General features: G+C 45.0%; 1 protein-coding gene and 2 pseudogenes across 1 annotated transcript; 1 reads left to right on the top strand and 2 right to left on the bottom strand.

Moving 5' to 3' along the window:
• Positions 1–4759: 4759 nt before the first annotated feature.
• Positions 4760–5499, bottom strand: LOC106725068 (annotated as a pseudogene).
• A 731-nt stretch (positions 5500–6230) lies between these two features.
• LOC102257358 lies at positions 6231–8043 on the bottom strand (annotated as a pseudogene).
• A 2975-nt stretch (positions 8044–11018) lies between these two features.
• Positions 11019–23023, top strand: PPP1R14D (protein phosphatase 1, regulatory (inhibitor) subunit 14D). Its single transcript, XM_005860249.2, has 4 exons — positions 11019–11499; positions 21881–21964; positions 22164–22196; positions 22699–23023. The coding sequence occupies exons 1-4, from the start codon at positions 11245–11247 to the stop codon at positions 22762–22764; spliced, it is 438 nt and encodes a 145-aa protein (XP_005860311.1). The 5' UTR covers positions 11019–11244; the 3' UTR covers positions 22765–23023.
• The last annotated feature ends 420 nt before the right edge of the window (positions 23024–23443 follow it).

Raw genomic sequence — 23443 nt, 5'->3', positions numbered from 1 at the left:
ATCACGTGGCAGTTAGCAGAGCGGGGATTGGAGTCCCAGCAAGCAATTCTATTGCTTCAGTGAGCTTTTCCACACTTAGAATTCTGAGTTCAGATGGAAGTTCCACCTTCACCCCAGATTCAACTTGACTGAAACAAAAACTCATTTTCAAGTAGTGAGCGGCCACCATTAGCTGAGAGACTTACTGTGTGCCAGGCACTGGGCATATATAATTGCTAATGCTCAGACAACTCAGAATGATTTCCACTTTGCAGAGGTTTACTAACTCTATCAAGGTCACATGAAGAGTGGGAGGCAAGCCTGTATAGGGGTTGAGCTTGTGAGCGTCACACTCGAGACTACTGGGTCTAATTCTCTTCTCTGCCACTTACTATCAGTGTGCCTTAGTCTCCTTGTTTACAAAATCGGACTTCATGGGGTTATTATGAGGATTATATGAATTAACACAGAAAAAGTATGTGACACTGAGAACTCAATAAGTGTTATTGGAAAAAAGGGACAGAGCCAGAATTTTATCCCGTCTCTCTGACATCAAAAACTACACTTTTCCACCCTGGCTGGTGTGGTCCAGGTGGTTGGGTGTCGTCCCTCTGGTGCATCAAAAGATTCCTGGTTCAACTCCAGGCCACGGCACATGCCTGGGTTGCAGGCTTTCCTTCTCCTTCCTCTCTCTCTAAAAATCAATAAAAAACTGTGTAATGTTTATGTTTGTTTGTTTCCCCCCACGTCCCGCGTGGTTCAGCGTTCAGGATCTGGAAGAGGGCCGCAGGCAAATGAAAGAGACAAGACAAGAAATAATAATTTGGAAATATTGGGGGACCAGGCGGGCAAGTCCAACTCAAGAGGAAGGACTTCCCCTGGTGCTCAGGCCTCGCCAACCTTTTATTGGTTTGGGATACACCATGGCCCTTAGGCAGGCAATTTCCAGTAACAGGCAGACTAGCCCATCAGCAAGGATTTGCATAATGATAAATGGGAAAGTTGCTTCAGCTACCACTGTCTGGACTAACAGTGGGTGCACAGCTCTGACCTTTGCCAGGGCTTCAAGGGTCACCAGCCTTCCGGGTTCCTTGTCCACACCTCTTTGCTAGTGAAGACAATAGGCAGCTTCCCACAAAAAACAAAGAAACAAAAACACTACACTTTTCCTACTATCTTAAGCTGCTTCTTATAAAAAGAAAAACTACACGTGAGAGGAAAAAAGATGGTCTAACAAAGTGGTGAAAGTAATGGCATTTGAATGGTGGAAATATGGGGTATTTCTTTTTAGTCTTTAAATTATTTTCTTTTTAGTTTTTAAATTATTTTCCAAGTTCCCTTTAGTGAACATGGACTGCTTCCGTAATGGAGAAATATATCACGATAACCTCCACATTCCTCATATTTAACCCCAAAATTGCTCTTCTCTCCTGGCCTCATTGTCCCAGTCACTTTGGAGTTATCTGTACCCCCTGCCTTTCCTTGGGCTTTCCCTGCAAACATCCAGACAGCCCCTGGGTCCTGACAGTCTTCCCTGGTATCCACTCACATCCATCCCTTCTTGCCTGTTGCCACTGCTGCCCTTGCTCTGGGCTCTGTGCCAGCTTCCAGATGAACTCCCAGCCACCCTGCACACTGCATAAGGTTCTCTCCTCCAGCCCTGCCTTCATCTGCCCTTCTCCTGTTCAGACCCTCATTGACGCCAAGAGCCTCTCTGGCAGTGTGTATAGAGCCAGCTGTTATCTGGACGGATTCATGAAGTTCTGTCTGTGAAGAGACAGAGTGTCAGAGCTGTTGGGGGCCTTAGTTAAAGGCCTTCGCCTTATGTATAGCCTTATATAGTATACTAGAGGCCCCGTGCACGAAATGCGTGCCCTGGAGGGGTGTCCCTCAGCCCAGCCTGCACCCTCTCCAATCTGGGACATCCCTCTCACAATCCAGGACTGCTGGCTCCTAACCACTCACCTCTCTGTCTGCTTGATTGCCCCTAACGGCTTCTGCCTGCCAGCCTGATCTCTCCCTAAACACTCCCCTGCCGGCCTGATTGACGCCTAACTGCTCCCCTGCAGGCCCAATCGCCCCCAACTGCCCTCCCCTGCCAGCCTGGTCACCCCCAACTGCCCTCCCCTGCCGGCCATCTTGTGGTGGCCATTTTGTGATGACGTAGGGGCAGCCATCTTGTGATGTGGGGCGGCCATCTTGTGATGACGTGAGGGCACGAGGGCCACGTAGGCTTTTATTAGTATAGATAGGAAACTGAGGCCCAGAGATTTGACCTTGATTTGTTCAGAGACATACAGCTAGTATGTGGCAGAGGCCAGCCCAGACTTAAGGTCTCTTGACTGCCAATCTTGGGCCCTTTCCATGATGATTATGACTCGCCCTTCTACAAAGCATTTCAGTTGATATTGTTTCCTAATTCTATATTGCAGGCCCAGGGCCAGGTGTCTGGATGAATTAGCTCTTTTTGTTAGACCATGTGGTTCACTCCCCCTCTGTGAACTTGGAGAATAGAAGGCCTGGGTTTATGCTATAGCCTTCATTCCTTTGAGATCAAACAAGTATGCCCTGGCAGGTGTGGCTCAGTTGGTCAGAGCATCATCCAGTTGTGGATTCGATTCCCGGTCAAGGCACATACCTGGGTTGGTAGTTCGATCCCCCCAATAGGGTGCATACTCCATGTTTCTCTCTCCCCCTTCCTCTCTCTCTAAAATCAATAAAAACAGCCCAGCCTGCATGGCTCAGTGGTTGAGCATCGACCTATGAACCAAGAGATCACAGTTCCATTCCCAGTCAGGGCACATGCCCGGGCTGTGGGTTCGATCCCCAGTGTGGGGTGTGCAGAAGGCAGCTGATCAACGATTCTCTCTCATCATTGATGTTTCTATCTCTTCCTCTCCCTTCCTCTCTGAAATCAATAAAAATATTTTTTTAAAAATAAAAACTAGAAACATATGGTCTGGTGAGGATTTAAAAAAAGATGGTAGACCAGACCTCTCATCTTCCTATATGTGCAGGCTGCCCCTCCCACCAAGAGGGGGCATCTATCTTTTCCTTCCCTTTGAATCTATAACTTGCTTTGACCAATAGGATATAGTAGAAGTGGTATCACATGACTTTTAGGCTTCAACCTTGTGGCTTCCATTTTTCCCTCTGAAAACCATTTGTGATGTAAAGAAGTTTGACTACCCTGTAGGAGAGAGGCCACCCAAAGAGAGCAGGAGAGATTTATCAGGGAGAGAGAGGGGTCCAGCCGAAGAGCTGCATTAACATTCTTAGTCCCAATCTAGTCACCCCAGCAGAGATTAGCTGCACCTGCCAAACCCAGCCCAGCAACCTTTTGGTGCACAGGACAATGCCCATCCAACTGAGCCACTCTGGTCAGGGCAAGAATTATTATTTTTTTAATCATAGAAAATGATTAATTTAGCAGAAATTTTATTTTCACTCTTTTTAAATATATATATATATCTTTATTGATTTCAGAGAGGAAGGGAGAGGGAGAGGGAGAGATAGAAACATCAATGAGGAGAGAGGATCATTGATTGGCTGCCTCCTGCATGCCCCCTACTGGGGATCAAGCCTGCAACTTAGGCATATGCTCTGACTGGGAATCAAACCAGTGACCTCTTGGTTCCTGGGTCTGCGCAATGGCTGAGCCATACTCAGCCAGGCTATTTGCAAACTCTTTAAAGATAATTAAAAACACAAAGTATCCTTTTAAAAGTGTCCCAAATCAAATCAAAATCACATCATCAAAGTAAAATACGACATTAAGAAGTCATTTAATTTGTAAGATTTTAAAAATATATAATTTTATTGATTTCTTGGCAACATTTATCTGGTTGAGTTCCTGGCAGCTCATCCTGTTTATAGCTGCATCTGAAAAATCCTGTGCTACATTTTTACATTAGGAAGAAATAACATATAGAACTGCTCAGACCCTGAGACCCTTGTCCTATCTAACAATTTGATTAATAAAGCCTATTTTCTACCCCCTCCCAATTTTACACTGGCTTATCTTCATTTAGATATTGTGCCCTAGCCGGGTGCTCAGTGGTTAGAGCATCCACCTTCGGACTGAAGGGTCACGGCTTTGATTCTGGTGAAGGGCATGTGCCTCAGTTACAGGCTCGACCCCCAGCCCTTGTCTGGGAGTGTGCGGGAGGCAACCAATCAATGTTTCTCTCACATCGATGTTTCTCTCTCACGGTCTCTACCCCTCCACTCTCTCTAAAAATCAATGGAAAAAATATCCTCGGGTAAGGACTAACAACAACAACAAAAGATATTGTAAATTCATGAGAAAAGAACAAATTTTCTTATGGTGAAAAAAAATCTTAGGAACAACAAATTACAAATATTCAATTTTTTAATAAACAAAAATGTTTTCCTTCCTCACATGTGAACATCCAATAAATAAAACATACATAATTATTCCGGGTATAGAAACTAGTAATTCACTTATGAAAGAGGTGCATTTTGGTATACTTGGTGGTAAGGTTTTTTTCTTTTTTTGATTTTATTTGTTATTCTTAGTAAATCTCACTTTGACTGGACTTAGACTTATAGATGGAAGCTCTCAGAGAGAACAGCGTATGGCTTTTGGCAGTCTGTTCCTGGCATTTTAAAAAAATATATATATTTCTTTATTGATTTCAGAGAGGAAGGGAGAAGGAGAGAGAGATAGAAACATCAATGATGAGAGAGAATCATTGATCGGCTGCCTCCTGCACGCCCCCCACTGGGGATGGAGCCCACCACCTGGGCATGTGCCCTTGGCCGGAATCGAACCTGGGACCCTTCAGTCCACAGGCTGACGCTCTATCCACTGAGCCAAACCGGCTAGGACCATTCCTGGCATTTTTATTTGGCCTCCTTCATTCTCTCGGCCGGAAGTTGAGCATATTCTGCCGCCTCTTAGCACACTGCTCCTTCAGAGCAATACACCGGCGTTTGTCTTGTAGGACGTGAGGACTAACAAGACACCGAATCTTGGGTGCTTTGGTCCTAGGTTTCTCACCTTCTATGTTGAGTGGCTTTCTCACAACTTATTGGCAGACATCTTTAGGGAGATGGAAAAGGTTGTGGATACAACTAGCTCGTTCGGACCCCAGGCGAGGAGGCACAGTAGTTATCAGTGAGGCCAGGAATATCTTTCTCCCCTTTTATGACAATGACCAAATTGAGAACACTGAGACCGACATCCACAATGCCACCCTGGACAAATTTGTGCTTTCTTTCTCCACTCCTCCTTGGTCTGTAACAGGAATGCCCCTTACTCAGCAGCAGGCAGGCAGACCCCCTGCTTCATGGGGAAACCTTGTTTGTCATTCCACCACTGGTTTCAACCACAAAACCCTTCCATTCTTCACCCAGAGCATCAACAGCAACTTCTGTGGACACACACGTTTCATAAAAGGTATGAAGTTTGCAATCATTGTCCATTTCGAGTTTCTGAGAGCCAGTGGCTGGGAAAGAGAAGCTCAGCTTCATCCTAAAGCATCCGACAGGCTCCAAGGCCCGACGAAAAGAGTGGTGGTAAAGTTTTTGTTTAAGTATAACGCACTTCGTCAAACAAAGCAGGCCATTATTATTTAAAAGTCTACTCCTTGCCCTGGCCGGTGTGGCTTAGTTGGTTGAACATTGTCTTGTACACCACGAGGTCCCCGGTTCAATTCCCAATCTGGGCACATGCCTGGTTTTCAGGCTCTATCCCCAGTAGGGGGCATGCAGGAGGCAGCCAATTGAGTTCCTCTCCCCACCCCACCCCTCTCAAATCAATCAAAAAACATTTTTAAAAAAGGTCTACTGTTTTCCCCCAGATTCTTTTTTAAAAAATATATATTTTTATTGATTTCAGAGAGGAAGGGAGAGGGAGAGAGATAAAAACATCAATGATGAGAGAGAATCATCCATTGGCTGCCTCCCGCATGCCCCACACTGGGGATCAAACCTGCAACCCGGGCATATGCCCGGGCTGGGAATTGAACTGTAACCTCCTGGTTTATAGGTCGACACTCAACCACTGAGCCATGCAGTCTGGGTTCCCCCAGATTCTTTATTTGAGTACAAACTCATCCATTTCTGTAGAATTCTGGCTATGGTACCAGGCCACAGGAAAGGTCTGAAATATCTGAAAGTCATTTGTTTAGAGAAAAATGTCTTCTTGAGACTTGGAGGCAGTCATTCATCACTTGGCATTGAAGGCATTCCTCAGTGAACTTCTTTCCTAGTCTCCAGAGGAAAGCTCAGGATCTGGGTTCCCAGAAGGGTTGCTTCCAGCTGGAACACTGGCCAGCAGAGCATCCTTGCAGGCATTCTGCATGCAGTACTGTTGATCCTCTCCACCCCGGCCTCCAGCCTGAGCTGCTCCACCAGGCACTGCGGGGCGTTCACACAGACCCCAGAAGACAAGGCCACCACACTGTGCTCTGAGGGCAGGCACAAATCCCAGTGTGGTGGGTAGCCCATAAGTGGCCACCAGTAATCCCCACCTGCTGTTGTGTCATCTCTCCCCCTGGAGTGTGGCTGGACCTAGTGGCTGGCTTCTGCTGAGCAAAACGTCATGGGATGTCACTTCCTAGATTAGGCTATGAAAAGACTGTGATTTCCATCTTGCTTGACACCCTCTCCCTCTTCTGGTGCCTTGGATCTAGTGGAAGCCACTGCTATGTGATGAGTATCCTCTAGAGCAGCGGTTGCCAACCGGTGGTCCGTGGAGGTCCGGAAGGTTGGCGACCACTGCTCTAGAGAGGTCCACAAGGCAAGAAACAATGTCTCTGACCAACAGCCTTGGCCGGCACCTGGCTTGCAGCCTTCTGAGAATCCCTAAGCCAGAGGCGCCAGCCAAGCCACCTACGGAAACAGTGATATAATAAATGCTTATTGTTTTAAGCTACTAAATTTGGGGATAATCATTATGCAGCAATGTGTATATAACTAACATATTCATTAACTGAACATATTAGGACATCAAACTATAAACAGTTTATTTGGTACAATTTTTCAGGGAGCTAATATGACCATAAATATTAAATTCTCCTATAATTTTACACATCCTCTGTCCTTGTAGTTCTACCTCTAGAAATCCTCTTAAGGGGGGGAAAAAATCACGAAATGCTAACAAAGAAATAGTTACAGGGATGTTCAGAGCAGCACTATAATGGCAAAAACTGGTAGCAATCCCATACATCTAATAACAGGGCATTGAGTAACTAGATCATGGAATTGCCTCTAACAGAACAGGTTGGACTTTATTAGTGAGTCTTGAAAAACAAAGTGACTTGCTTTCAGCATTTGAAAAAAAAAATAATAACATGGAATAGAATAGAATAGAATTTAAAAATACCCCATATTTCCACCATTCAAATGCCACTACTTTCACCACTTTGTTTGTGGGTTTATTGGTGATAGCCATTCTGACAGGTGTGAGGTGATATCTCATTGTGGTTTTAATTTGCCTTTCTCTGATGATTAGTGATTTTGAGCATCTTTTCATATGTCTATTGGCCATCTGTATGCCCTCTTTGGAGAAGTGTCTATTCAGGTCCTCTGTCCACTTTTTCATTGGATTGTTTGTTTTTAGTTTTTAGTTGTTTAGGTTCTTTATAAATTTTGGATATTAACCCCTTATCAGATGTATCATTGGCGAATACCTTAAGGAGCCTACATTATTAATAACTAGAGGCCAGGTGCACGAATTTGTGCACAGGTGGGGTCCCTCGGGGTGGCCTGCGGATATTGGGCCCCAGCTCGCACCCCCAGCCTCACAGCCCCGCCTGGCACCCCACCTTGGCCTGGCACCGCCCCCTCACCTGCTCCACCATCCCACTTGCGGGGTGATCGGTTTGGGCTGGGGGCCTCCCCAGCTGGGGGGCCCTCCCACCCCACCCGGCTCCCTCAGCGCCTGGAAGCCAGCTGCGGCCCTGCCTCCTGCCACCGCCACTGCTGGTCGCCATCTGCAGGGCAATCTGTGGGGCGATTGGGCCCCCGCTCGCACCTGCCTTGGCCTGGTGCCGCCCACTCACCTACTCCACCATCCCGCCGAGGTCCCGCTTTCATCGGGGACCCATCGGGGCCGGCAGCACCTCCACTGTTGCCTGCTGCTGGCACTGCATCTCCAATGCCTGCCATGTTCCGCGCCGCCCCTGATGGTCAGTGCATGTCATAGCAAGCGGTCGAACTCCCGGTCTCCCGGTGTAACTCTCAGTCAAATGACCGCCTGAGGGGACAATTTGCATATTAGGCTTTTATTATATAGGATGGGAATAACTCATTCGTGTGCCCTCAAGATCCACACTGTTTGCTGATGCGGAATCCCACCAACCTCTAGTTTACAAATTAGGAAACAGGCTCAGAGAGGCTCCATGCATGAACCTGTCTATGTCTCTATGTAGGCATCCATGAAGTTTGCATATTTATGTTCTCAATTAAAGTTCTGTTAAAGGTCTAAATACCTCTCCTATCTCTCCACTTCTTACTATCAGCAACACTACCTCCCCTAGTCAAGCCCTAAGCGATGGCCTCTTAACTGTCTCCTCCAGCCCTTCTGCACCCTCTGATCCTCTCTCTATTCAATGGCCAGAGTGATCTTTTAGAAATTTAAATCTGATTATGTCAGTCTGCCCAGCCACCATTGCTTAAGATTTTGCAGTGATTCCCAAGGCTCTTAGAATAGAGATAAAACTCCTTAACATGATTCACCGGGCCCTGTGTAGATACGTTCACACCTTCTGCTCATGGCCCCCTCCTTTCTGTTCCAATCCTTGGACTCTCTGTCCTTTGTATTCAGCATCTCCTTCGTGTCACAGAGGCTTTGCATATGGTCTGCCTTCTGCGAGGGCCACTCCTCCTGGCCCTTGTGCCTAGTTCACACCTACTCATCCTTCAGCATTCAGTTCAAATGTTATTACTCACGACGTGACACCTTATAGCACTTTTTTCTTTAGATCACTAAATACAGTTGCCATTTTATATTTATTTATTAGCTGATTAATGTTTGCTTATTTTTATACTAGATGATGAGTTCTGTAAAGGCAGGAACTGTGTCTCTTTTGCATCACCCATCCTGGTGCTGAGCATAATACTGGCCTGCGAGAGGAGCTCATAAAGTCTTTGTTAAGTGAATGAGGTGATGAATGAACAAAACCCACTGACTCCTCTGTTCTGCTTCCTTTTCCTGAAAGGGCCCTCAGATCCTTCAGAAGACAGGAAGCAGCAGAGAGAGGGGACTATCACAATAATGACTGCCCATCACAGAGTGTCAAAGTAACAGGAGAGTCTACAGGATGCATTTTAGAGGCCTCCCTATCCTTGCTAATTTCCACCCTCTTCCAAAGAGGCCCAGGAGGGAAGTCACTGAGAAATCCCAGGGCCAGCCTTTCTGATACAGAGCCTCACCAGGAAGGCAGGGAGAATGGGAAGGGGGAGAAAGGAAGGGAATGGATGTCTACTAAGAAGGGACTCTTTTGGACACCATGCTAAATGTTTATATCTATCATCTCATGTAATCCTCCCCTGAACCCCATTTTGCAGATGAGTAAACAGACTTAAAGAGCTTGTGAAACCGATGCAAGGCAAAGTTGAGTTGGAACTGAGATCTGTCAGTCTTCCTTCAACGCCTGGGCTTTTCCAGGGCCTAAAGTTGGACCTAAAGACTCATCGGTTGGCCTCTGTCTAAAGCTGTCTTTTAGGAGTCCGTGTACAGTATGATGGTTGAAATCCATACATGGGAAACAGAAACTCAACATAAAAGCAACTGCTACCAGACCTCAAAAGTGATATATAAATAAAAATGGGAATGTGGAAAGTAAAGGAGATGGAGTTAGTGTGAGGGAGTTAATTTCTCATCCTTCAGATTAAGGAGATAAGAGATACTGTCTAAAACGGACACATTTATGGTGTTGCATAAAAGGATAATGGTGATCACAGGAGAACTAAAGACAAGCTGTTGATGGCAGTTGCCTCTGGGGAGAGGAGTTGGGGAAAGAAGAGAAAGTTTCACTTTCATTTGTTTGTCCTTCTGAGCTTTTCATTAAAAAAAAAAAAAGTTAACTCTGGTTGGGTAGCTCAGTTGGTTAGAGCATTGTCCTGATACACCAAGGTTGTGGGTTTGATCCCTGGTCAGGGCCCATACAAGAATCAACCAATAAATGCGTAAGTGGAACAACAAATCAATGTTTTTCTCTCTCTCCCTTCCTTTCTCTAAAAATCAATTTTAGCCCTGACCGGTTTAGCTCAGTGGATGGAGCGTCGGCCTGCGGACTCGGGGGTCCCGGGTTTGGTTCCGGTCGGGGGCATGTGCCTTGGTTGCGGGCGACCGGTGGGGGCTCTGTAAAAAATCAATAAAATATATTTTTTAAAAAAAATCAATTTTAAAAAAATTAGTGTTCTGTAACTTTTCTAAAAAGTTTAGGTATTTTTGTTACAAGGGACTAAACAAACGAAAATACCATTCCTTTGGAATGCAAGCATGTGTAGAAGTCGTAGGCCTTGACAGCTGGGTAAAAGTTAGTCTGCAGGTTTCCTCTGTCGGGAGGGACGTGAGTCAGGGGAGGGTCATGGGATGGTAAACATGGCTTCCTAAGCAGTTGCCTCTGGAAAAAGGGAATTGGAGACAAGCTCGATAAAGTTGCCTTTGCGAGCACACAGGGCCCGGCTAACACAGGAGCGCCCCTTCCTCACATATGCCTAAAGGCAGCTCCCAGGCAGACACACCCAGACACAAGAGAGATGGCTCCATGAGGACCACAGATAGCCACCCCCTGACTATCCCTGCAGTGCCACCCTCTGAGCGGGAGCTCCTGCCTGCCAGGGACACCGCTCCTGCAGGCTCCCTCTGACGGCAGGTAGATCGAGTCCCAGGCGCTGGAGTGCAGCAGGTTCTCAGATGAGTGTGACTCTGGTCCCGTTCCAGAGCTGGTCACAGAGCACAGATCACAGCCCCACCCCCTCAGGACCCAAGCAAGGGCCCCTTTCCCTCCCCAGGCATGGCGCCCTCTTGACCTTTGCTCATTTGCAGTTTATGTCACACTGAGCCTCTGCACCTGCTAAAAAGGAAGGCTAGGGCACAGCTCAGCTCAGGAGTGCCGTTCCCTGGCAGCCAGGAGTCTGGCATTTCCAGTACCTGTTGTTGATCTTTGACCCCTGCCCCTCCCACCTTTCTTCCCTGCTGGTCTCTCCTGTTTTCAGTTTCCTCACTTCCCTGGCAACCTTGCTCTGACTGGCAGTTTATCCCAGCTCCTTGCCCAGGCCATTCCTTCCATGCTGTCTTCAAACCCTGCTTCCTGCACCTCCCCCAACCCTGACAGGGAGAACTCAAGTAAGAAGGTCCAGTGGGCTTCTGGGAAGAGGAGGACGTCTTCCACAGACTCAGAGTCAAAGTCCCACCCCGACCCGTCCAAGGCGTCCAGGTCCCGGAGACCGAGCCGGCTGACGGTGAAGTATGACCGGGGGCACCTCCAGCGCTGGCTGGACATGGAGCAGTGGGTGGATGCGAAGGTTCAGGAGCTCTTCCAGGTGGGTAGCGTGGGGGAGGGTGGGGAAAGGGGGGGGGCTTGAAGCCTGGCCAGGGAGCTGAGAAAAGGTCTGCTCTGAAACCTCAGGAGGAGCTGGAGGGTGGATGTGAGATGCTCCCATGGAGAGAACGCTTTTCCCAACAGGTGAAGCGTGGGTTTGCAGCCCAGAAATCTGGCCCCTCTGGTCTGGGCTCTGCCTCTAGCTCTCTTTATAATCCAGGGCATGTCTTTTACCATCTCTGAGACTTGGTTTCCTCATCTATAAAACAGGACTCTAAGTGCCTGTCAATTTCTCCTTTTAGGACGTTTTGGTGCTCAAGCGAGATAATAGAAGGGCTATTTTTTTCTTTTATGTCTTTTTTTTTATTCTTATCCTCAACATACATACACGTCTAGAGCTACATTGTCCAATACTGTAGATATCAGCCATGTGTCGCTATTTAACTTCAAATTAATGAAAATTAAATAATATTAAAAGTTCAGTTTCTCGGTCTCACTACCCATTAGCCCCATGTGGCTAGTGGCTTCATACTGTCAGCACAGATATAGAACATTTTCATCATTTCAGCATGAACAGAACGGGACCAGAACATCAGAGCAACCAGCACTAACGCCAGCAGCTGGTCACTGACTACGCTCAGTTCCACCCAGGCCAAGGGGTGGGTCTTGGCCCCTTGTCATGGGAAGTACTTAGCTATCTCCACATTGGGATCCTAATGAGTAGCAACCGCTGCTTTAACAAGAAAACATTTTGAGCACTTAAGCACCTGCTTGGCACAGGGCCAGCATTTGATGTGCGTTATTTCATTCAGCACCTGCACGACTCCATTAGGTAGCTACTGTTTCACCCTGGAGGACGTGGAAGCTTAGCGATGTTGAGTAGCTAGGAAGCTACGGTACTCAGGGCCGCAGCCGGGGCTCTGCCCGCAGAGCCTGAGCACTTACTTGCGCATCTAGTGGTTCTCCGTACACCTGAAGTACTTCAGGAAAAAAACCAGTGCCCTGGCTGCACCTCAACTGAATTTAATTAGAATCTACTAGGGTGGTGCCCGGGCACTGGTCTTTTTTATAAGCTCCACAGTTGACTCCAGCATGTAGCTGGCAGAGAGCCACTGCACCAAGCCAGAAACTAGAAGTCTTACTTGTCCTCATACCATGGTCCTTATTTCTCCTCTTTCTTGACTCAGGTCCTTTCTCTCTCTCTCTCTCTCTTTCTCTTTCTCTCTGTCTCTTGCAACAAGGGCCTGTGATTCTTCCAGGAAAGGGCTGTGCCAGCAGCTCTGTGGTTGGATGGGGAGGAGTCGTCCATGTGGCCCAAGCTGCCTTGTGAGGCTCCCTGGGTCCTGTGTCTGCTTGGTCCAGGTGTTGACCATGTTCCCTGCTGCATCCTGGGGTAGGTGGCAGATGTCCTGACGCCGGGAGCAGGAGAGGCAAACTTTCTTGGCCTGAGTCTGCTCTGACCTTGCAGAACACCTTCCCTGCCTGTCACTACTGCCAGCACCCTCTCTCTCTGGATCAGTTTCAATTTCAGATTGTTGTGCACTTGCATGAAAAGTCTCATATTTCAGACACCGCAGGGCAAGTCCTTTCGGGGCATCAAAGAGAGACACTAGACAAAACTTGTTTTGCAAGATTAAGGGGGGGGGGCGGGGGGAGGAAGCTGTACAATAACGAGCTTAAAACATTTCCAATAGGACATGTAGGAGGACCGCTCCCAGGCAATGACTGAAATAAAATACCTGGCCTGCAGTTGCCATGGTGATTGTCCAAAGGTGCAGGTGGCAGTTCCTCTCCTAATCCCTGCTCTTTTCATCCGGAAGCAGCCAAGGACTGGGGAAGCCCCAAGTGGCTGATCACCTTGGGCAGAGATGGAAGCAATAGAGCCTCCAGACTTACCTGACCCCAGTTCTAACTTCACAGGGCCCCTCGCCGCCCACCAGGGCTCTCCCTTACATGTCCCCCTTAAATGGCACAACTGGAAATGGTTCCAGGATGCATCACTACTTCTTTAGTTTTTTTAATGGGACCCAACCTTCCTCTGATGAAGGGCCCCACCTCTTCTCACGGGGTGTACAGCCTGCTTTGGGGTCTTCAGAGGAAGCAAGTCTGGATTCAACCCAAACAAACAGATTTGGGGCGCTAGCGCTCCTGTTGTCCAGAGGGAGAGTGTGGATTTGGCTACTAAGCAGGGGCTTAAACACCCATAAGTTTCTCCTATTTTAAAAACACTCTCGTTCATCAACGTGCCCCACTCTAATTACCATCCCATAGTTCGTGTCTCCTTTACAATAAGGCCACTTAAAGGATTTGTCCATACTCACATCCTTTACTTACCTTTCCCCCTCCTATCACCATTCAAACCATCAAAATCTGGCTTCTGTTCCCCCAACTCTATGGAGAGCTCTTGCCAAGGTCACCAATCATTGCCTTGAGCTAAATCTAATGCACACAGCAGCAGGGGAGACACTGTTGATCACCCCAGATTTTGAAACATTCCTTTCCTATGGATTTCATGACACGATCTTTTCCTGCTGGCAGCTAGCATTTTGATGCAGCTCTTTCAGTGTGGTGAGATTTTAAGAAACAATCTTTTAACCTTCCAACTTTAAAAAAGTATTGCCAATGAATTTGTGAAAACAGACATTATTAGTTCATCTCTGAACCTTACTCCATGGCTGGTCCCATGGCAGAGAGATCAGGAGTAAGGGGCCTGAGTAGGGAGTGGAGCTGAGAAAGGGGCCACAGCTGGCAGCATCTGGCAGGATACTGCCACATGTAATAGAGAGTCACAAGCGTACCACACTTGTTCATCTCAGCAGGAGTTGTTTGATATATCTGCTCATTTTCTGAGAATTCAAAAAAAAAACTTGAGAGCCCTAACCGGTTTGTGATATATCTGCTCATTTTCTGAGAATTCAAAAAAAAACTTGAGAGCCCTAACCGGTTTGGCTCAGTGGCTAGAGCGTCGGCCTGCGGACTGAAGGGTCCCAGGTTCGATTCCGGTCAAGGGCATGTACCTTGGTTGTGGGCACATCCCCAGTGGGGGGTGTGCAGGAGGCAGCTGATCAATGTTTCTCTCTCTTTGATGTTTCTGACTCTCTATCCCTCTCCCTTCTTCTCTGTAAAAAAATCAATAAAATATATATTTTTAAAAACTTGAGGGAAAGAATATGGATTATGATATGAGCCCATTTTTCAACTCCAGACGGCAGGGGCAATCTGACTCTAGGTAATATATGTTCCTTATATTTAATATAACATCATAAGTCATATAAAAATTTTTTGGTGGTTCAGTTGGTTGAATACACAAAAAGTTGTGTATTCCATTCTGATCCAGGTGTATAAAGGAGGCAACTGATCGATGTCTCTCTCACTCTCTCTCTCTCTCTTTCTGTCTCTATCTCTCTTCCTTTCTCAAATCAATAAACATATCCTCAGGAGAGAATAAAAATGTGTGGGGTTTTTTGGCTGCACTAATACTTTTTTAGAGGCAGAATTCTAATCACTAGAATATAGTATCTTTATTATATTCTATGTAATAATTTCACCCCCCAACTTCTGGGATTTCAAATTACATGTATGCTAGACCACTTGATATTACCCCACAGGCCACCAAAGCTGTTCTGTTCCTTTTCTCCAGCTGCCCAGGTTTTTTTCTTTCTGTGCTTCATTTTGACTAGTTTATTTTGCTCTATCTTCCAGTTCATCTGATCCTTTTTTCTGCAAGTATGCTGTTATTTCCATCCAGTAAATTTTTCATTTAAAATATTGTAATTTTTATCTCTAGATGTTTGGTTCTTTCTCATATCTTTTATTTTCATCATTACTGTGCTCATGTTTTCCTTGTCTGCTAATTCCATCATCTCTGTCATTTGTGGGTCTGATTCTATTAATTGATCTTCCTCCTAGTTTATAGGGAACATTTTCTGCTTCTTGCCATGACTAGTGATTTTTGACTGGATACTGAATTGTAATGTAAATTTTATGTTGTTGAGTAACTGGATTTTTTTCCCCTCCTTTAAGAATGTTGGGCTTTATCCTAGTAGGTAGTTTAGTTACTTGAGGTTCTGCTGAGGCTTGTTTTTAAGCGCTGTTAGCATTAGTCTAGAGTCACCTTTAATCTAGAGAATAATTTACCCCCGTAGTGAAGCATGGCCCCTCTGAGGCCTCTGCTGAATCCCTGCATGCTCAGTGCTGACTGTCGCTCTGGCTGGGTGGACTTTGACTTGTCTCCACACCTCTGTGAGGTCTGGGAACTGTTCGCTCTGTGCTTTCGGTATCTCATGGTGCCTGGCTTCGTGAAGTTTTACCCTAGGCATGTGCATCTTGTGTTCAGCAGACTTAAGAGACCCCTTCCTTATGCAGATTTCTGAAGGTTATTTTCTTTCTAACTCCCTCTTCTCCAGAACTTTGTCCAGCAGATTCCAGTCACCTCAACCCTGAATTCTGATCTCTGTCATATCAACTTAGCAAGACCACTGTGCTCTGCTTGGATTCTCTCTCTCAGCTCTGTTGTCTGGAAATTGCCTCTAGAAAGCAATTCAGGGCAAGTATGGAGTTTACCTCTTTCATGTCCCTTCTCTCTCAGGCATTTCTGAGCTACTTCTTGTCCAATATCTGAAAACACTGTTCATATATTTTTGTCTAGTGTTCTAGCACTTATGTTGGGAGAATAAATCTGGTCCCTGCTACTCCATCATGACCAGAAGTTAAATATCTGGCTAACTCTTACTCAGCCTTCTGGTCTCGGATTAGAGGTCACTTCCTTCCAGAAAGCCTTCCTAAACCCCAGGCTTGGTTAGGTTCCCCTTCCATATTCTCCCAAAGTATCTCATCAGCGTGCTTACCACCCTAGTGCAACTGCTTTTTCATCTGTCTGTATCCCTCAGGAGACTATAAGCTTTTCAAGGGCAGGATCATCATGTCTGTCTGTCTTGCTATTATAACCCCAATATTCATCACAATGCTTGGTGTACAGCATTCTCTCAATAAATATGCATTAAATGAATGAATGCTGAATCAGATGAGCTAGAAACCAAGGCAGCAGAGGGGAAAGTCTGGAGCTTAGGATGAAAGAGCTATCTTAGACGCCTAGCACTGTTTATTTTGAAAAAGGAATGGAAGGACCAAAACTGTTAATTTGTCTCTGAAATCAATAAAAGATATTTTTAAAAAATCAATTATAGAATAAAATTGGCCCATTTGAAGTCTCCATGTGAATGTACTTTGCTATAAGGTATCCAGTACCCCAATCAAGATATGGGACATTTCCATAGTCCAAAAAGTTGCTCCAATATCCTCTACCTTTAGTTAAATTACACAACTTGATTACTTAGTACATCTGTTTCTATCATGTCTATGAAAACAATGCCAGGTTCTGAGATAGCCCTTTCACCCTAACATGTAAGCTCTTTGAGGGCAGGTTCTTTGTTTTGTTCACTGAATTTCCCAAGTTCACAGCGCCAGGTTAATAGTAGCCACTTGACACATATTTATTATTATCCCAAAGGATTAATAACCAAATGAAAAAGGTGAGGTTTGGAAAGGCGAATATAAACTATCCAAATCAGTATGGAAAGAACTTGTTAAGCATAACATAAAAAGGAAGCAAAACCTAAACTGGAAAAGATCATTAGATTTAACTATTTAAACACATACACCTACTTCCCCAAACCCTTTTGGACAAATGGTATTTCTATCATATGTGGAATGCTAGGGCTAATCTTGTTTTTTTAATTAGTAAGAAAAAACTGAACAAGCTAATAGAAAAATGGGTAAGGCAACAGTTCTTGAAGTGTGTTCTGGTGACTCCAGGGGTTCCCAAGACCATTTCAGGGGGCCTGTGATTATTTTCACAATAATACTAAGATGTTGTTTGCCTTTTTCACTATGTGGACACTTGTACTGATGATGCAAAAGCAATGAGGGCTCTTAGAATGAATCAATAAAGTGACACCACGCACCCCTATGCTCGTTGCAGTGTTATTTACAATAGCCAAGATCTGGAAGCAGCCCAAGTGTCCATTAGTAGGTGAGTGGATAAGGAAGCTGTGGTGTGTTTACACAATGGAATACTACTCGGCCATAAAAAGAAGGAAATCTTACCTTTTGCAATAGCATGGATATATCTGGAGAGTATTATGCTAAGTGAAATGAGCCTGTCAGAGAAAGTCAAGTACCATATGAGTTCACTTATATGTGGAGTCTAATGAACAAAATTAAAAAACAAAATAGAACTAGACTCATAGATATAGAGAACAGACTGACAGATGTCAGAGGGGAAGGGGGCTGGCAGGCTGGGTGAAAAAGGTGAAGGGATTAAGAAAAAAAGAAAAGAACTCTCATAGACACAGACAACAGTATGGTGATTACCAGAGGGAAAAGGGATGGGAGGATGTAGAAGAGGGTGAAGGCTGGGGGATAAATGGTGATGGAAGGAGACCTGACTTGGGGTGGTGAACACACAATGCAATATACAGATTATAGAATTGTACACCTGAATCTATTTAACTTTATTAACCCACGTCACCTCAATCCATTAAAAAGAAAAGTGACACCAACCTGTACTAGTAATCATGTTCTTCACCACCACGCCACTTTCACTTATGGAAGTCCTTGATGATGCAGTAAAAATTATTAAGTTTAGTAAATCTTGGCCCTTGAGCTCACATCTTTTTTTAAAAATAGACTTTGATTTTTAGAGCAGTTTTAGGTTCACAGCAGAAGTGAGCAGAATGTACAGAGTTCCATTATTCCCCGTCCCTGCACTTAGTACATAGTCTCCCTTACTATCAATGTCTCCCACTAGAGCAGTGCACTTGTTACAGCTGATGAATTTATACCAGCACATTGTAATCACCCAAAGTCCATATTTTATATTAGGATTCACTCTTGGTGTTATACATTCTATGTTTTTTTTTTAATTAAATCTTTATTGTTCAGATTATTACATTGGTTCCTCTTTTTCCGAACAGACTGACAGATGTCAGAGGGGAAGGGGGCTGGCAGGCTGGGTGAAAAAGGTGAAGGGATTAAGAAAAAAAGAAAAGAACCCTCATAGACACAGACAACAGTATGGTGATTACCAGAGGGAAAAGGGATGGGAGGATGTAGAAGAGGGTGAAGGCTGGGGGATAAATGGTGATGGAAGGAGACCTGACTTGGGGTGGTGAACACACAATGCAATATACAGATTATAGAATTGTACACCTGAAACCTATGTAACTTTATGAACCCACGTCACCTCAATCCATTAAAAAGAAAAGTGACACCAACCTGTACTAGTAATCATGTTCTTCACCACCACGCCACTTTCACTTACGGAAGTCCTTGATGATGCAGTAAAAATTAAGTTTATTAAATCTTGGCCCTTGAGCTCACATCTTTTTTTAAAAATAGACTTTGATTTTTAGAGCAGTTTTAGGTTCACAGCAGAAGTGAGCAGAATGTACAGAGTTCCATTATTCCCCGTCCCTGCACTTAGTACATAGTCTCCCTTACTATCAATGTCTCCCACTAGAGCAGTGCACTTGTTACAGCTGATGAATTTATACCAGCACATCATAATCACCCAAAGTCCATATTTTATATTAGGATTCACTCTTGGTGTTATACATTCTATGGTTTTGACACATGTATATTGACATGTATCCACTATTATAATATCATACAGAATAGTTTCACTGCCCTGAAGACTCTCTGTGTATCACCTATTCATCCCAGCCTCCCCGCAACTCCTGGCAACCATTGATCTTTTCACTGTTTCTATAGTTTTTTTGTTTGTTTGTTTGTCTTTTAAAATATATTTTATTGCTTTTTTACAGAGAGGAAGGGAGAGGGATAGAGAGTTAGAAACATCGATGAGAGAGAAGCATCGATCAGCTGCCTCCCGCACACCCCCTACTGGGGATGTGCCTGCAACCAAGGTACATGCCCTTGACTGGAATCGAACCTGGGACCCTCCAGGCCGACGCTCTATCCACTGAGCCAAACAGGCTAGGGCTGTCTCTATAGTTTTGACTTTTCCAAAATATCATACAGTTAGAATTATACAATATATAGACTTTTTAGATTGGCTTCGTTCACTTAGTAATATGCACTTAAAGTTCCTCCATGTCTTTTTTCTATGGTTTTGACACATGTATATTGACATGTATCCACTATTATAATATCATACAGAATAGTTTCACTGCCCTGAAGACTCTCTGTGTATCACCTATTCATCCCAGCCTCCCCGCAACTCCTGGCAACCATTGATCTTTTTACTGTTTCTATAGTTTTGCCTTTTCCAAAATATCATATAGTTAGAATTATACAATACGTAGACTTTTTAGATTGGCTTCGTTCACTTAGTTATATGCACTTAAGGTTCCTCCATGTCTTTTCATGGCTTGACAGCTCATTTTGTTTTAATGCTGAGAAATAGTCCATTGGCTGGACGTACCACGGTTTATTATCCTTTTACCTAAGGAAGGACATCTTTGTCACATCCAAGTTTTGGCAACTATGAATGAAGTTCCTATAAATATTTGTGTGCAGGTTTTTGTGTGGAAATGTTTTCAAGTCATTTGGGCAAATACCAAGGATCACAATTGCTGGATTGTATGGTAAGACTGTGTTCAGTTCTGTAAGAAACAGGCTGTCTTCCAAAGTGACTGTACCCCTTTGTATTCCCACCAGCAATGAATGAGAGTTCCCATTGCTCTGCATCCTCACCAGCATTTGGTGTTGTCAGTGTTTCAGATTTCTTGCCATTTTAATAGGTGCGCAGTGGTATCTAATTGTCGGTTTAATTTGCAATTCCCTAATGACATGTGATACTGAGTATCTTCTTAGCTGTTATTTGCCATCTGCGTATCTTCTTTGGTGGGGCATCTGGTCAGATCTTTTGCCCATTTTAAATTGTCCTTTTCTTATTTATGAGTTTCAAGAGTTCTTTGTATATTTTGGGTAACAGTTTTTTTTAATAATATATTTTATTGATTTCTTTACAGAGAAGAAGGGAGAGGGATAGAGAGTTAGAAACATCGATCAGCTGCCTCCTGAACGCCCCCCACTGGGGATGTGCCCGCAACCAAGGTACATGCCCTTGACCGGAATCGAACCTGGGACCCTTCAGTCCGCAGGCCGACGCTCTATCCACTGAGCCAAACCGGTTCGGCTTGGGTAACAGTTTTTTATCAGATATATACCTCTTGCAAATATTTTCTCCCAATCTGTGGCTTGTCTTCTTATTCTCTTGAGCTTCTTTCATCTTTAATTTTATAACTTCTGTAGTTAAATTTTTTTCAATGACCATAATAACTTAAAAAAATATCTTTATTGATTTTAGAGAGGAAGGGAGAGGGAGAGAGAGAGATAGAAGCATGATGAGAGAGAGAATCATTGATTGTATGCCCCCTACTGGGAATCAAGCCTGCAACCCCGGCATGTGCCCTTGGCCAGAATCGAATCTAGGACCTTTCAGTCCGCAGGCTGACGCTCTCTTCATTGAGCCAAACCGGCTAGGGCGACTATAATAACTTTTAAAGATAGCTTTATTTCACATACCATATAATTCACCACTCAAAATGGGAAATTTCATATTTTAAATATCTTCCAATGGTTGTGCAACCACCACAATCTAATTTTAGGCCATTTCATCACCCCGCAAAGAAACCCTGAACCCATTAGCAATCATACCTCATTCCCTACCGCCACCATTCCCAGCCCTAAGAAACCACTAATCTACTTTATGTCTCCATAGATTTATCTATTCTGGACATTTCATACAAATTGAATCATGTAATATGTAGCCTTTTATAACTGGTTTCTTACACTAACAATGTTTTCAAGGTTCATCCATGTTGTAGCACGAATCAGTGCTTTGTTCCTTTTATTGATGAGTAACATTGCAGGGCTACATTATATTTTATTTATCCATTCATCAGTTGATGGGCATTTGGGTTTAGACTTTTTGGCTAGTATAAATGATGCTGCTATGAACATTCATGTGCAAATTTTTTGTGTGGACATATGTTTTCATTTCTTTTGGGAATAGACCTAGGAGTGGAATTACTGGGCTAGATGATAAATATATATTTAACATTTTAAGGAACGACCAAACTTCTCCAAAGCAGCTGTACCATTTACATCTCTACCAACAATATATGTAAAACTTTTGAAATTAAAACAGATACTCTTTTTAAAGACTTCTAGGGCTGTTCCGGTAGATCACAGTAGGCGCCCAGTAACTGTTATGGAAGGATGAATGCATGGTTTGAATAAGACGAGAGGAACTGAACATGGAAAATAGAGTGGGGGATGGGTGAGCCCCTGACAGTAACTTTCACTCCAGCACTAGCTGGCCAGGCCTCTCTGAGCCCCATGTGATTCCCAAACAGGATCAACCAACCCCTTCTGAGCTGGAGATTGACCTGGAAGCTCTCATGGAACTATCCACAGAGGAGCAGAAAACTCAGTTGGAGGTAGAATGGGGGCTGGGCCCTGGGGCCAGGGGTTGGGGTTGGAAGCTGGGCTTGGACTAAGGGGAAGCTAGGAACCCAGGCTCTGCCTCCTTGGGTGGCGTGGGAGAACCACATCAGAGGGAATTCCTGGAAGACTGAGTGGGGGCTTGTGGGAAAGTGCGGTGGCTCAGGGACCCACTGTCTGCTCTCTTCTACCCAGGCTCTTCTCCGAGACTGTCCCAGCCCCACAGAGGTAAGGACGCTTTGCTGTTGTGGGGGTGAGAGGAGGCCCAGTGGGGAGGAAACTAATGAAAGGAAAGCTTGGGCCTGCGTCTTTCCCCCCTTCAGTGGCTCTAGGACAGCAGCGGTTCTCAACCTGTGGGTCGCGACCCCTTTGGGGGTCGAATGACCCTTTCACAGGGGTCGCCTAAGACCATCAGAAAACACATATATAATTACATATTGTTTTTGTGATTAATCACTATGCTTTAATTATGTTCAGTTTGTAACAATGAAAATACATCCTGCATATCAGATATTTACATTGCGATTCATAACAGTAGCAAAGTTATGAAGTAGCAACGAAAATAATTTTATGGTTGGGGGTCACCACAACATGAGGAACTGTATTAAAGGGTCGGGCATTAGGAAGGTTGAGAACCACTGGCCTAGGAGATGGGGTAAGGGAGATATTAGGGAGGACATATGGTGGTGGGTGTGACTCCATGCCTTAATCTCACCCATTTCTTCTTCAGCCTTTTATCTCCGAACTGCTCAGTCAACTCAAGAAACTCCGGAGACTCAGTCGGCCTCAGAAATAAGACTTGTCAGACTACGTTTAGCAGCCTCAGCACCGTCAGGCCTGCCCCGAGCCTCTGGATCCCAGGCTGAGAGGGAAGTGGCTCCTTGGAACATGGACAAGGAACATTGGAAGATGAGGAGGTCACATGTGCCACCCCTGCTGTATGTACCGTCACAGCTAGCTCCTGTCAGTTGGGCTTTCTGGGAGCCAGTCATGGCTGCTGCCCAGTGTTTTCCTTGACAGCCAAGTGGATAAAACCTTTAGGAGTCCCAGCTGAATGGAGTGTGGAGCATGTCTGTGCTGAGGGGTGGGAGAGGGAGAGGGTGAAGTGATATACCAGGAGGCGAGCATCCTGGCACACTCTGTCCTCCCACCTCACCATCCAACCATCCATCCAATCTTTGAGAATTTAAAAATGAAGGTCACAGTTCTGCTTCAGAGATCACAATCTAGCAAGGCCCTGAGGCTAAGACACAAAGCATCCTGTCATCATCAACAGGAGCCCAAGTGGCAAAGACCAGTTTTGAATCCCAGAGGAGGCAACAGGAAAAAGCTATCTGGGTCTGGGACATCAGGGAAGGCTGAAACCTCCTCCCCGGCTAAGTGATGCAGGAGGCCTCCGGCTGAGGACTCTTTCCAGAGCTGGCTCCAGCCAGAGGAAGAGAAAAAGCAGGGGCTAAGCAGAGGGGGATAGGGTT

Source organism: Myotis brandtii, unplaced genomic scaffold (genome assembly GCF_000412655.1).
Source record: "Myotis brandtii unplaced genomic scaffold, ASM41265v1 scaffold133, whole genome shotgun sequence".
Lineage (NCBI taxonomy): Eukaryota > Metazoa > Chordata > Mammalia > Chiroptera > Vespertilionidae > Myotis > Myotis brandtii.
Note: the sequence above shows the minus strand (reverse complement) of the source record. Positions and strands in the feature narration are given on the sequence as shown.

Excerpts from the sequence above, each read along its gene's own strand:
- PPP1R14D (XM_005860249.2), top strand. The coding sequence starts at position 11,245 with ATGCTGTCTTCAAACCCTGCTTCCTGCACCTCCCCCAACCCTGACAGG. Across the intron at positions 21,965-22,163 it reads AGCAGAAAACTCAGTTGGAG|GCTCTTCTCCGAGACTGTCC; the intron begins GTAGAATGGGGG and ends TCTTCTACCCAG. Across the intron at positions 22,197-22,698 it reads ACTGTCCCAGCCCCACAGAG|CCTTTTATCTCCGAACTGCT; the intron begins GTAAGGACGCTT and ends TTTCTTCTTCAG.